The 12,261-nt window shown below is 38.6% G+C and overlaps 1 protein-coding gene across 2 annotated transcripts; it reads right to left on the bottom strand.

The window, feature by feature from the left end:
- Window positions 1–29: 29 nt before the first annotated feature.
- On the bottom strand, window positions 30–11,942 carry LOC126595946 (ENHANCER OF AG-4 protein 2-like). 2 transcript variants are annotated; one of them, XM_050262355.1, is made up of 13 exons: window positions 11,419–11,942; window positions 10,796–10,872; window positions 7,509–9,545; window positions 6,895–7,417; window positions 5,859–5,967; window positions 5,603–5,715; window positions 5,342–5,529; window positions 3,969–4,662; window positions 3,428–3,887; window positions 2,969–3,064; window positions 2,768–2,869; window positions 1,924–2,405; window positions 30–467 (listed from the first exon to the last, which is right to left on the bottom strand). In XM_050262355.1, the coding sequence occupies exons 1-11, from the start codon at window positions 11,527–11,529 to the stop codon at window positions 2,799–2,801; spliced, it is 4,479 nt and encodes a 1,492-aa protein (XP_050118312.1). In that variant the 5' UTR covers window positions 11,530–11,942; the 3' UTR covers window positions 30–467; window positions 1,924–2,405; window positions 2,768–2,798. The 2 variants fall into 2 exon arrangements, with proteins under 2 accessions (XP_050118312.1, XP_050118311.1); XM_050262354.1 differs by having other exon boundaries at window positions 2,199–2,405.
- Window positions 11,943–12,261: the final 319 nt, after the last annotated feature.

Genomic DNA, 12,261 nt, shown 5'->3' with positions numbered 1-12,261 from the left:
ACTCAGAGCAATAATAAAGAACAATGGCCTAGTCAGAGAACCGCTTTTCATTTTGTGATGGTCAGTGTAAACGGTACAGCAACAACAGAACATAATCAAACCCAAAACTATGCACAAAAAAACAAAAAAAAACAAAAAATTAAAAACCTAGGATCTTTACAGATTAAAAGAACTATCAGTGGGTACAAAGCAATGTATAAAAACTGAGGAATAAAACTTTTTAACAGTTGTGAGGCATCTGTACGAACTACCTTTCTTTACATTGCAACATATACTGTTGCATCAAAACTGTACTCAACTAACAAATAATTATGATGAGCCTTTTCTTGGTCCAAAAATCCATGTATTTACCTGAATGTTTTACAGCAGTGCATATGCTACGAAGTCAGATTCCTTTTCCTCTGCGAGTGACCAGATAGAAACACCCCCAAAAACGTGGTTGCTACTGTTTTAATCTTCGCCGAAACCTGTGACAGAATGCATAGTTATGATGTCATTCCAAACTAAATCCCCATCAGAAACAAATTTCAAAGGGAAAAGTAAAAGCTCCACAAGACAGTCAGTCTCACATAAAAAAGATCTTGCAACACTCAACCAGAGTGAAATGATTGGAAAGGCTAGAGTTAACAGGTTCTTAGAACTAAACATTCCAAAATAAATACAAACCTGCATGGCCCTCACATAGCTCCCACTTTCATTGAGACGAAAAAAAAAACATAAAGGAGCTAGGAAATCGAAACAAAGGAGAATTCTTCATGTGCAAATATCTAGGAAAACATTCTAAACACTACAGTAGCAGCTGATTTGGCACAAAATGTGTTAACAAGCAACTCCGACACTGTACTGAATGCACAAGGTGAGCCACACATACAATACCACTCATTACCCAATTAACTTTTTGTTTTGATAAGTGGCAGGTTATCGACACGTAGCAACAGCAATTGTAAAATAAATATGAAAAACATGTATCAGACAGAACACGCTAAAATAAACAATGATATCTCTTGCCATTTGAATGAACCAGAAGATGTAGAGTGAAAGATGAAACTGAGATATGACTCTACCACAATGAGTCAGATAAAACTTATAGGGTCCCTAAGCTGATCTTTCACTTTCAACAGAAGAATTCACAAAATATCCTTATATATATATATATATATATATATATAACTCAAATTCTGATAAGTTCAGCTTTACAGTCAAGGTTGCAGAGATGATACTTGGTTCTACACGCTGAAGCTCGCAATAACATATAATAGTGAAAAGTATATTCCCACATTCAATATGCGACAGATGATAATGGCTGGTTGATTGTAATACTGGACTCTCCAATCGTCTAGCAACACTCCCTTAACAGTAGAAATTGTAATTTTCATCAAAGTTTCACAGGCTAATTCAACCTAAAATGTTTCACTTATCACAAAAGGGCTATCATTTACAATTGACAAAAAACATGTGACTTATGATTCAAAAAGAAGAACGCACAACCCAAATATACATTCTTAGAGGGATTCCAAGTGCACTGTCAGGATCGTGAAAGACGTTGGTAATATCTTAGGAACAAACCAGATAATAACTATGCATGCTCTTTGCATGTCACCTAAAAGAGTGCTTTAAAGTCTTTCAAAATATGCCAATAAATTGGTCACCTCTCACCTTGACCAAAACTTAAAATAATAGAAAGAACGTGTAAACCGAAAAGGCAACAGATTAAAGTGATTCTATAGAGAAAAAGGAAAATTTCTCTATGATGCATGAACTCGACAACAACAATAAGTTTCTCTTGGGTATTGAATGACATCCCAAAATGTGATTACTGCAATTCCAACAAAAAACTAAGCTTTTAAGAGAGCACTTAACCCTCAGCATATGCCAAAACGTAGCAACATACAAAATTAAGGCAAACCACACACTCAATCTCACCTAACTTGGAGATACCAGGACCCACCCAAGAGGGGGAGGACAAATATCTTTGACTGTTTAATAGATGCAAGCACAATCAAGGACATGTTCATCCGAGTGGAGCAAGGAACACCAATTGAACCGACTGGGAGGACAATGCGTTTTACGATGCAACCAAGATAATAACAAAATAAATTCATCAAAGATTAAAAGTCGGTGCATTGAATTGATTTCTATCTATTTTGATATCGGGTATAATTACATCATTTAAAAACTTAAGAAACAAGTGTACTAACCAAGAAAGAAACATGGGCATAAACTTGGAAGCAAATGTTCTCGGGATATATTTGTCAGGAAAAATTACAATATACAGAGTCCTGCCAAGAGCCTCCACAAGTCCTCAACACTGACTTCAAGTGGTACTTGGGTTTCTTAAACAAGATGAATCCAACTTTGAAGGACAGCATAATGTGATGTAACTAATTGATATGCCACCGTCAATTCTGAAACAAATTGCAGAAAATAAACGGATTTATCACCCAGTGAGAGAGAGAGAATTATCAATCTAAGCCATCATGGAAACAGTTTGAATAATGCTTAAATGGTAGTTCAAAATGCAGCACACAAATTTGCAGAAATAGAGTCGAGGATGAAGAATCTCATGAAATCTTTGAGATGATTCTGATTAAAGGATCGTGGACACAATTCTCAAAAAATAAATAGCACAAGACGTCTCCGTCGATTTAAATTAACAGAGGTTTCAATGAGGAATGAATCGACTAAAGTGTTGTAGGATTACGCCATTCAGAGAAGTGCATGAGCTACAAAAAACTTAAATACTGAACAACAAAGAAAAATAACTTACAAGAATAGTTATGTAGGGCTAAGGTTCACTACTAAGCTGGTCTCCAACAATTAACAGCAGGTATGTCTGGTCTACATGGCAAGATCTGGGAAGCACCATGACCTGGAAAAGTGCAGACAGAAAATCATTTTATCACTGCAACAATGACCCAGTGTTTTCAACATGCAAGCACACTTCAAAACAAGTTTACGTAAAGATCACCTGATATTGGAGCTCCAGTTGGAACATTATTGGGGGCAGAACGCTGAAAAGCCATATTATTAGGTTGTGGCCTATCAGGTGGGGGCCGAAAATAACCTATCATAGCAGAACCAAACATAAGTAGAGATGCCTAGGGTAGTGAAAATTAGGCATAGGACACATTGGCCATCGCAACTAAAACATTAGATAAAAACACTAACAAACTATTAGTACAACTGAGCGTCCATGATATGATTTTCTAGCCTCAAAGAGAGAATGAGTTTAAATAATAATACGGGCAGAAATTCCAGTTCCTTGAGTGCTACTATATTCCCACCCATCTTATATTGATCTGTAATATATACTTTAGTTATATGGTAGGTGCGAAAATGGGATGGGTGCGTTGAAATAACAACATTATACACTATTGCAGGCAACTGCTTAATGGATAGCTTGGCCACCAGGACCAGAACCCTATACCTTCAAGGCCAAATGGTGGTCCCGGATGTGGGGGTCTTCCTCCATTAATCCAAACGCCTCGTTGTTCATCAGCAACGAATCGTCTTTGACTATCAGGTGGGGGAGGCAAAGAGTATGGACCGTGGTATGGTTGTTGAGGATGTTGATGAGGATGTTGCTTAGTATAGGAGAAATGACTTGAGGGATTTTGTGGTGGGGCAGGAGGTAAAGGCCTTTGAGGAAAAGGTGTAATAACTTGTTGAAATTGTTGGCTTGCTTGAGAGACTTGTGCACTTAGAAACATGTCATTATGCCCATGTTCTAGCGGCCTTGTTGAATTAAATCCAGAAGGTTCTCGAGGACCACATACTCCTGCAGGAACAAAGCAAGCTTGCTGCTGCGGAAACATCTCGCTCTTGGCAGTCGCATCAATAGGGCCAACATGAGAAGCATTTCCAGCAATTTGGACATGCTGGTTACCCTGTATGGAGAAATAATGTCATAATATATACAACAATAACAATGTAGCACTGATAAAGGTGGGGAAAGCAAGAATTCTTACACTCGTGCTGCAGTATTCATGAGGCGTAGGAGGTTGATATGCCACATGCGGTGAAGGATGCATTGATGATTGCAGAGGCAGCATCTGTTGGGATAGCAAAGAAGCCTGAGTTGGTATAGATGACTGAGGAATCAATAATGGTTGATGACCAGAAGATGGTAGGGGAGGAGGTGGCTGTGATGGTAGAGGCGGGGGTGGTGGTGGTGGTGGTGAAGGAGATAACGGAAGTGGAGGTGGTGGTGGTGGGGGTGAGGGAGGCAAAGGTGGGGTTGCAGGAGGAGATTCAAGAGGCAATGGTGGAGAACCCTCTGGAACAGGGGGCAAATCAGTGCAAGCAATTGAAGCTGGTTCCATGACCCTATCTGATCCCTGCTGTTGTGGATCCAATTCAAAAGAACCATTACTAAACAAGGGTCTTTCATCCTTTGGGTGTCCAGACACATCCTCCATTTCAAGTTCACCATCTACATCCTCCAAGATACAGTGTCGCCTATCATTAGGTGTCACCGCACATGTTTCTGGCCTATCGTTAGGCGTCACCGCACATGTTTCTGACTCGCCAGAAGCATGAGTAGTTTCCATTGGTGAGGAATGGCTAGTCTCCTTATATGAACAGCTAGGAAGTTCTTCTTCTTCTTCATCATCTTCAAATGCATGAGAGGACAAAAATCCAGGCAGCTGAAATGTAGCATTACTGACAAAGAGGCAAAAAACAACTACACAAATTAAATTCCAGTAAGTGCATGCAACAACACAGACGTAAAAACAATAGAAGCATTTTCATAACAACAGATCTTTAAGTACAATTTCACCACTTGACCCAGTAATCGAACAAGATCATTGCTAGTTGCAACAAGTGTTCCACTAAAACAAACACTTGTTCATCGAGCAAACCAGATACTCCTTATTTATTTTCTCCTCTGAACAGTACTATCATGCAATTTTCATTTGGAGAATACTTCATGGAAAAACAATAAATGTAATTTCAAAACACGACCAAACAAGAATTATAATAATATATTTTACGAAGAAAAGAATCATTGATTTTCCATGCAGTAACATTTGAATTCCTTCAACTGCATCTAATAAATAAATAATTAAACAAAAATTCCTTGAATTGCATGTGCAAAAAATATGGGAAAGATATATTCATCACATCCCTTGCATGGTCATGTCCAAGTATAATGGTTTTCCAAATTAAACATGACATTAAGATTGGATTTGAGTTCCATAACCACATGTAAGTTACTTCAAGCAACAATAACAAACAGAATCTTATAGTCATGTCTGGACAAAAAAAAATCGGCTTAATAGAACAAAAGAAGAATAAGGTACAACTATAACAATTCAAGTAAAATGTTAATATCAAATACCTGCCATACTCATCCACAAACATTCCTTCCATTTCTCTGATTGGGTCATCTATAGCACGCTCAGCTCGAGATGGACGTCTAAAGGAGAAACCAGCAATTGTATCATCGTTTGAAACTCCAATGTCATCCATGTAACGACGAAGAACAGACTCAGGAAAGATTTTTCTCTCAATCCACAGCCGTAAAACCTGGAAGAGAAGTCTGTTCCGCTTTATCTCGTATACAAGAAAAACTCATCAAATTATATAGCAATGCACTAACCTTAAGACATTGACGACGATTATCACGAGCACCAGAACCAGGTGGAGCGGCAGCACCTAGAAGACGTGGCAATGCTGCTTGAACCGTTGGAACATATGAAGCTCCCGCAATGCCTGAATATCAATAAATAAATAGCTACCTTTAATATTTTCACAATGAACTACCATATCAGGCACGCACACGTCACAATCCAGCAATCGAGAGAGAGAGAGAGAGAGTGAGAGAGATTATTACATTTTCTTTCAAGTGCATGTACCTTTTTGATTATGCGAGATTTGTGTGATGGAATCCACAAGAAAGAAAAGATCAACCTTACGATGGAAACTAGGCTCACTCTCCAATTTCCGGATTAGTAGTTCCACAACCTGCATCAACATTTTAAATTGTAACTAAAATAGTCTACAAATCCACATCATGGTTATACGCTATAATAATCTTCGATTTTGTGTGATATAAAGCAAAACTCCAAAAACATTTATTTATTGGTCGGCATAAGCAGTTTTAAATAATCACCCAACTTCATTTGCAAACTTCACACACATTACAAAATCTAGATTCGCAACCCAAAGGAAGCTGCTATTTGAAGCTTTCTTTTTCTCAAACGTAAGATATAATTGTAGAACAGAAAGGACAACTAACTGTTAATTGGTTATGGTAGGTGTGGACAAGGGATTTAAAACTCAAACGCACCTGAGTAATGGCTCTGGGTGAAATGAAAACTTACAAAGTTTACAAGATTTAAAACCCAAACTAGAAAGATTTTTTCACTCGGCCTAACTCTCACCCATCTGATCTTTCAACTTTTATGGTCTTAAAAACATTTGCAGACTCAAGATGAATGGTTGTTAGTATAGAAAATCAACAGTTTCACTACAGGACTATTTTTTAGCTTTTTTTTTTAGGGGTGTGATATCCTCACACCCCTTTTTACTTCTCCCACACCTTTTTGGTTTTCAGCTGTCGGATCGGATGAATTGAAGAAGATCAACGGACAGAAATTAACAAGGGGTGTGTGAGAAGTAAAAAGGGGTGTGTGGATAGCACACCCCTTTTTTTAACATATAAATGTACACTGACAGTCTGACCGATGTAATGAACATATATTACAAATTATAAACATGACATCCACCAAACATAAGGAAATGCTTTCAAATTAATATAAGGTATTGAAAAACTCATAAAGTGATGAATGAAATATAAAGGAAAATATTGTATCAATGAAATTGTAACCATCTTTGAAAAGAATAAAACGAATAAAAGCTAAAAGAAACGAAAACGAGCAAAGAGCCTACCTCATTGGCAATACCATACTTGGCACAATCAATGGCAAGACGAGTTGCACGACTAATACTTTCTTTAGTCCTAGACAAAGTCTCTATCATTCCCTCAAAAGCATCACGAGCAACAGCTGCCTCGGTACCACCACTAAGTGATCCTCCAGCAGTTCGATGCCCAGAACTAACTCTTCTTTCCGAGATTTCCTCCAAATCAAGTTGAATTTGTGATACACATTGTCGACCATGAGTAACCGGGGAAGCTACATTTGTGAGTTGATTGGACCCCGGGATATCTGCCTGCAATGCAGTGCTAGAAATGGACAAAAAACCCTGAACTGCAGAAGGGCTGGGGCTCCTCCCTTGCATATCTGAGTTAGACACAAGAGTAGAACTGGAAAATCCAAGGAAAAAATTTTGCGACTGAGCTTGTTTCCTTTTTGCTTGTGCAACTGCAATAAGATGCCTCATAGACTGAGATGATTCCGGAGTTCTAGAACCAATGGATATGCCTATTTTTTCTTCTCTGCCAACTTCCATTCTGTTATTAGGAAAACAAGCAACAAATCATCAAATATTAGAAAACGCAAATAGCAACTATGCAAACAATTAAGAAGAAAGAGCATGGATACCTTTCACCAGATAATGAAATGTACTCGGTTTCATTTTCTGTTAAAATAGCGGAGTCGATGATCTGAGGGAATGATTGTGTAGTAGGTTTAGACTTTTCTCCAGAAGGTGCAGACTTGTTTCTTGCCTGATTATGAGAAGAAACCGAACTGTTAGACAATAAACCTGAACCCTTGCTAGAAACAGCCTGAGCCTTCTTTTGAGTACCAGTACTAGAGACTTTAACCAGAGATTTTGTGGGTTTCTGCTGTTCCACAACTGGTTTAGTGGTTGAAACCAACTGGGGAGACTTCTTAGGAGAAATCAAGGTTGGTTTTTCCTCCTTGGACAGCAAATGCCCAGGTTCTGATTTTTTTGGACTGTGATACACATGCACCACCTTTTCAAGACTCTTCTTCTCAATTTGAGGTTTCTTTTCCGGCTTCTCCTCATCCGCTTGAGGTTTTCTTGGTGATGGAAAACCATCATATAACTGGGAAGATGATTCCTTTGTGAAGCTCATCGGAAATTCAGTAGGACATTGGGTACTCTGTTGAGCAGTATCTGACCTCTCATGATTTTCATTATTGCTCTTTACAGCGTCTGAAGAGTGTGAAGACGCTTTAATATTTCGGGAAGATCCTCCATGAACTGGTGTTTTGGGTTTTTCCTCCTCCTCCTCCTCATCATAGAGGCACACAGCTCTACGCTTCCTCTGTGTAGGAACTCTGACGTCAGTAGAGCATGACATATCATTCTTCAGAGCGGGATCCTCTTCCTTCTTATCGTCACTAACCAAAGTATCAGAATCAGGCATAGCCTCCAATGCTCGACGGTGCCTCTTTGTTAGGGGTAGCACAGCTTCATCACCAGGACCGTTGGGTCCACCAACAACATTTTTGGACATGGAAACTAGATGGTTCTCTCTTTTCACACGTGAAGTTGACAAATTTGAATCCATTATTTTTAATGTCTTGTCATCAACATCAGAACTAGGAGACAGGCTCTTCGTAGTTTTAGAGACCGAACCCCTTGAAGCACTATCCCCAGCATCTACATGTTTTGACTTTTTGGAACAATGTGAAGGATCATTTGTTCCCAAGTTAGGCTTTCCAAGCCCTGGTTGAACCCCCTTTGTCCTTCCTGAATGTTTGTCTTTGGCATGCTCCTCAGAATCATCTATCACATTATTTGGCAACTTGACTTGCTTGTTGGCTTTAAAAAGATCTTTTGTCTTTTTCCCAACCTTACCACCAGTATCTGATTTTAGAGCATCTGGGGAGAACTCCCTCTTCCTGCCACCAGAGCCAAGTGTGCCTTTTGTTCCATCTTTTAATCGATCACCAGATTGTGGGTGATCAACACGACCAATTGAGTTATCATCCTTCGACGATGTAACAGCAGAACGATTTTTTTGTTCCTCAACTGTGCCACCATGCTTCCTCTTTGATCCAGTAACCATCTTCGTCATCTTGTGGCCATTTGCTACAGACCTCTGTCCATCACTGCGTTTCTTTGTGCGATCATCTTCTTCACGCTTACTACCAGAAACTTCTTCCTTGGGATGAGAAGAATTCTCTGGCTTAGATTTCTTTAATGCCTCTTTTTTAGGCGGTGGAACTGCAGCCATTTTATTTTTTCTCTCAGGAGAAAATACTGGAGAACTCTCATTTGCTCCACATGAGGTAGATGGGTTTCCATCGTCATTGTCATTTTCACCTCGTGCCTGTGAACAGCGTTCCAGCTTAGGGCCAATATCACCTATGCCTTCTTCCTTGTCTGTTTGTCCATTGGAATCCCGTACACCCTCCCCATCCTTTAAGTCAACATCAATCCCATTATCTTCAATGCCATCACCAGATGGTGCCTCACATCCGGTGTCTGATCTATCAGTATCATCCCTCAAATCATTTGACCTCTTTTTGTGTAACTCGTCAAATGCCTGACATATGTCCTTCACAGCTTGGGAAAAATACTTTGTTTTAGCATGACAACGACCTAATAATTTGCTTTTTGCCTCGCTAGTGAATGCCTGAATATCTGCAGGGGCAACAAAAGCTCTGTGGAGTGGGGAAAACAACAAGAATAACATATCAGTAGCAGTCAGTTTAACCAGCAGAGCAAAAAACAAACAAACAGATGAAGTAGAAACTGAGCAGATCAAAAAACCACTAAAGGAAGAATTGTGGACTCTAGATTTGGTCTAAACGGTTCCACTGGTTCTTTTTTGTTTCTATACGCAATTCAATGTGGTTTTAGATTAAGAATCAAGTTCTATACTTACCAGATTTGTGAGCCAATTAATATTTACTTTCAATTCAATGAGAACAAGGGTATAAGATTATAAAGGAGACCACATGTGACACTTGCCATAACATTTTATTGATAGAAAGAAAAAAGGGAAAAAAACTGACTAATTCTTTTTACTTGTGCAAAATGTAGATTTCACTAGTGAAAATGTTATCAAGTAGGAAATAATTTCCCTCAGATGTCATCCTGAAATTTTCATTAGGTAATGCATAAGTAGATTTTACTAGCCCTTTTTCTGCCCCAGTAGAAACTATTAATTCAAAATCCAACATTACAACTTTTGAAATCCTAACCAATTAAATTTTCCTCTACCAAAACAAACTGAAATGCAGGCAGAAATTTCAATCTTGTTCTTGTAAGCTTCTAGGAATAACATCAAAACCACAAGTACCACCAACTGTAGAACAAGATTTCACAAGAAGTCACAAGACAATCCTTAAGCAATAATAGATTTAACAATCAATAACTGAACTTTTCAGTGAGTTCTAGTTTTCCTTTGAAACACAAAAAGGAGGAGAGGAAATATAACAAACTGCACATGCCAAGGTCAATACATTTAATGTTTCCATATGGCATCTTGAAGTACATTTTGCCTTAGATAGCGATGAATCAGCAAATGCAATTGGTAGACTAAGTTGTCCTTTTCACCTTGCGGTATGTACACTGTAGGCTGTTTATATATTAGTGTTTTTTTAAATCATAAAAGCCCGGGTAATAACAGGTGGTTAAACGTACATGTGACAGCAGACTGTATTCACTTGCATAAACTAATACAAAACTAACAAATGAGATATACTTACATCTCTTCCGTTCCAAAAAAATTGTCAATTTCACCTTTCTGTGATCTACACCCTAGGTTGTCAATATATTAGTGTCTTATTTCTTGTTATGAAAACTCCATGCACAAGAGGTATTTCAATGTACACGTAACACATTTCACAAACAAACTTTATCCAATATACATGAACAAATCTGAAATTATCAAATGGTATATACTTACATCTCTTCCGTTCCAAAAAATTGGACAAAATATTTCTTTGGATCAGGGACCTTCTTCCAATCTTCAGGCCTGCTAATCTGAAAATTCAAACCCACAAGAGTTACCTCAAACACCAACAGATTGTCGCATAGACTAAAATCTGACTGAGTTACTCTTATCAACTTTAAACATAGTCCATCAATTTCGTGCTCATACTTATACTGCGAAAAGCATGATAGTGTATTTTAAAAACCAACACATTCATCATATGAATATAACATTTTATTCGCGAAGAAAAAAAAAAGCAATAACAATATACGTTCAATCCAATTCCTTTTAATATTGCAAAGTTAAAGGCAAGATATACATGATTTCTGAGAAGCCTCACAATGTTCAGTCCCATTCAGTAACTACAAGAGTCCGAAAGCTTAGGAAAATTTGTTAATAATTACATACTACGAGAAGTCAAATCCAAGTAGAGCACACTAATCAACAAGCAAATCAAAAGCATATATATATAAACCCTAAAGCCCAAAACACAACCACAAACATAAACAGAAATGAAAAACCGAACAAATGCACAGCCGAAGACGAAGAAGCAGAATCCGTAAACGAAACAAAGGGAAGGGAATGAAAAAGCAGACCTTGGCGGGCCAATAGGGGAAGCCCTTGACCTTAGCAAGGACAAGATCGCCGAGACTCAACTTGTTCTTATCCTTGGCCTTGCTCGCTCCGCGTCTACGCCCCGGAGCCATGGCGTGGACGCCGCAATCTTAGAAAGCAAAAGGAAAAACCCTAATTGAATCGTCGCAATCGAATCGCACAAGCAGCTATGAAAACCCTATAAAGTCCCAGAGCTCGGAATTGGATTGGTCGCCAGTTGTTGACGGCCAGCGGATGCTCCGACGCCGGAGGAACTAGGTCATCGGACGGCTGGGCTCTGCATTCACAATTCCAGCGAGCCAAGGAGTGAAGGAGAGAGAGTGTTGGTGTGTGAGAGACACAGAGATTGTAGAGAGAAATTGAGGCGGTCGAAGGGTGAGAGATTGTAAATTTTGCGAGAGGGAGGAGGGCTTGGGCTTTCAGCTTTTTTGCGGGGTTGAGCGCACCAATGGGAATTTTGCCGAATCGGAATGGGACGTATCGGTATCGGTTTTTTTCCGATTTTTCTTTTATTCTTGGGTTCACTTTCTTTTACATATTAGTATTCGGGACAAAAACACATTAAACCTTTTTTATTCCTTAAAAAATTTAAATTTAGGAAGATGAGACTCCTTATTCTTTTCCATTTCTTTTTTAATTCCCTCTTCCCGTCTTTTTCTTTCTATTTAATCAATAAATCTAAAATGTAAATATTGTTTCACTTTTATTCAATGGAAATAGGAAATAGGAGCCAAAGATAAAGAAAGACTCAACAATGAGAAAGTATGCAACTTCAAATTGGTTAAGAGCGTTTACCCTGCACTCCCTGACATTCTTTTTGTCGT

This window comes from Malus sylvestris, chromosome 13, assembly GCF_916048215.2.
Source record: "Malus sylvestris chromosome 13, drMalSylv7.2, whole genome shotgun sequence".
Classification (NCBI taxonomy): Eukaryota; Viridiplantae; Streptophyta; class Magnoliopsida; order Rosales; family Rosaceae; genus Malus; species Malus sylvestris.
The sequence above is the reverse complement of the archived record's forward strand: the minus strand, read 5'-3'. Positions and strand labels throughout refer to the sequence as shown.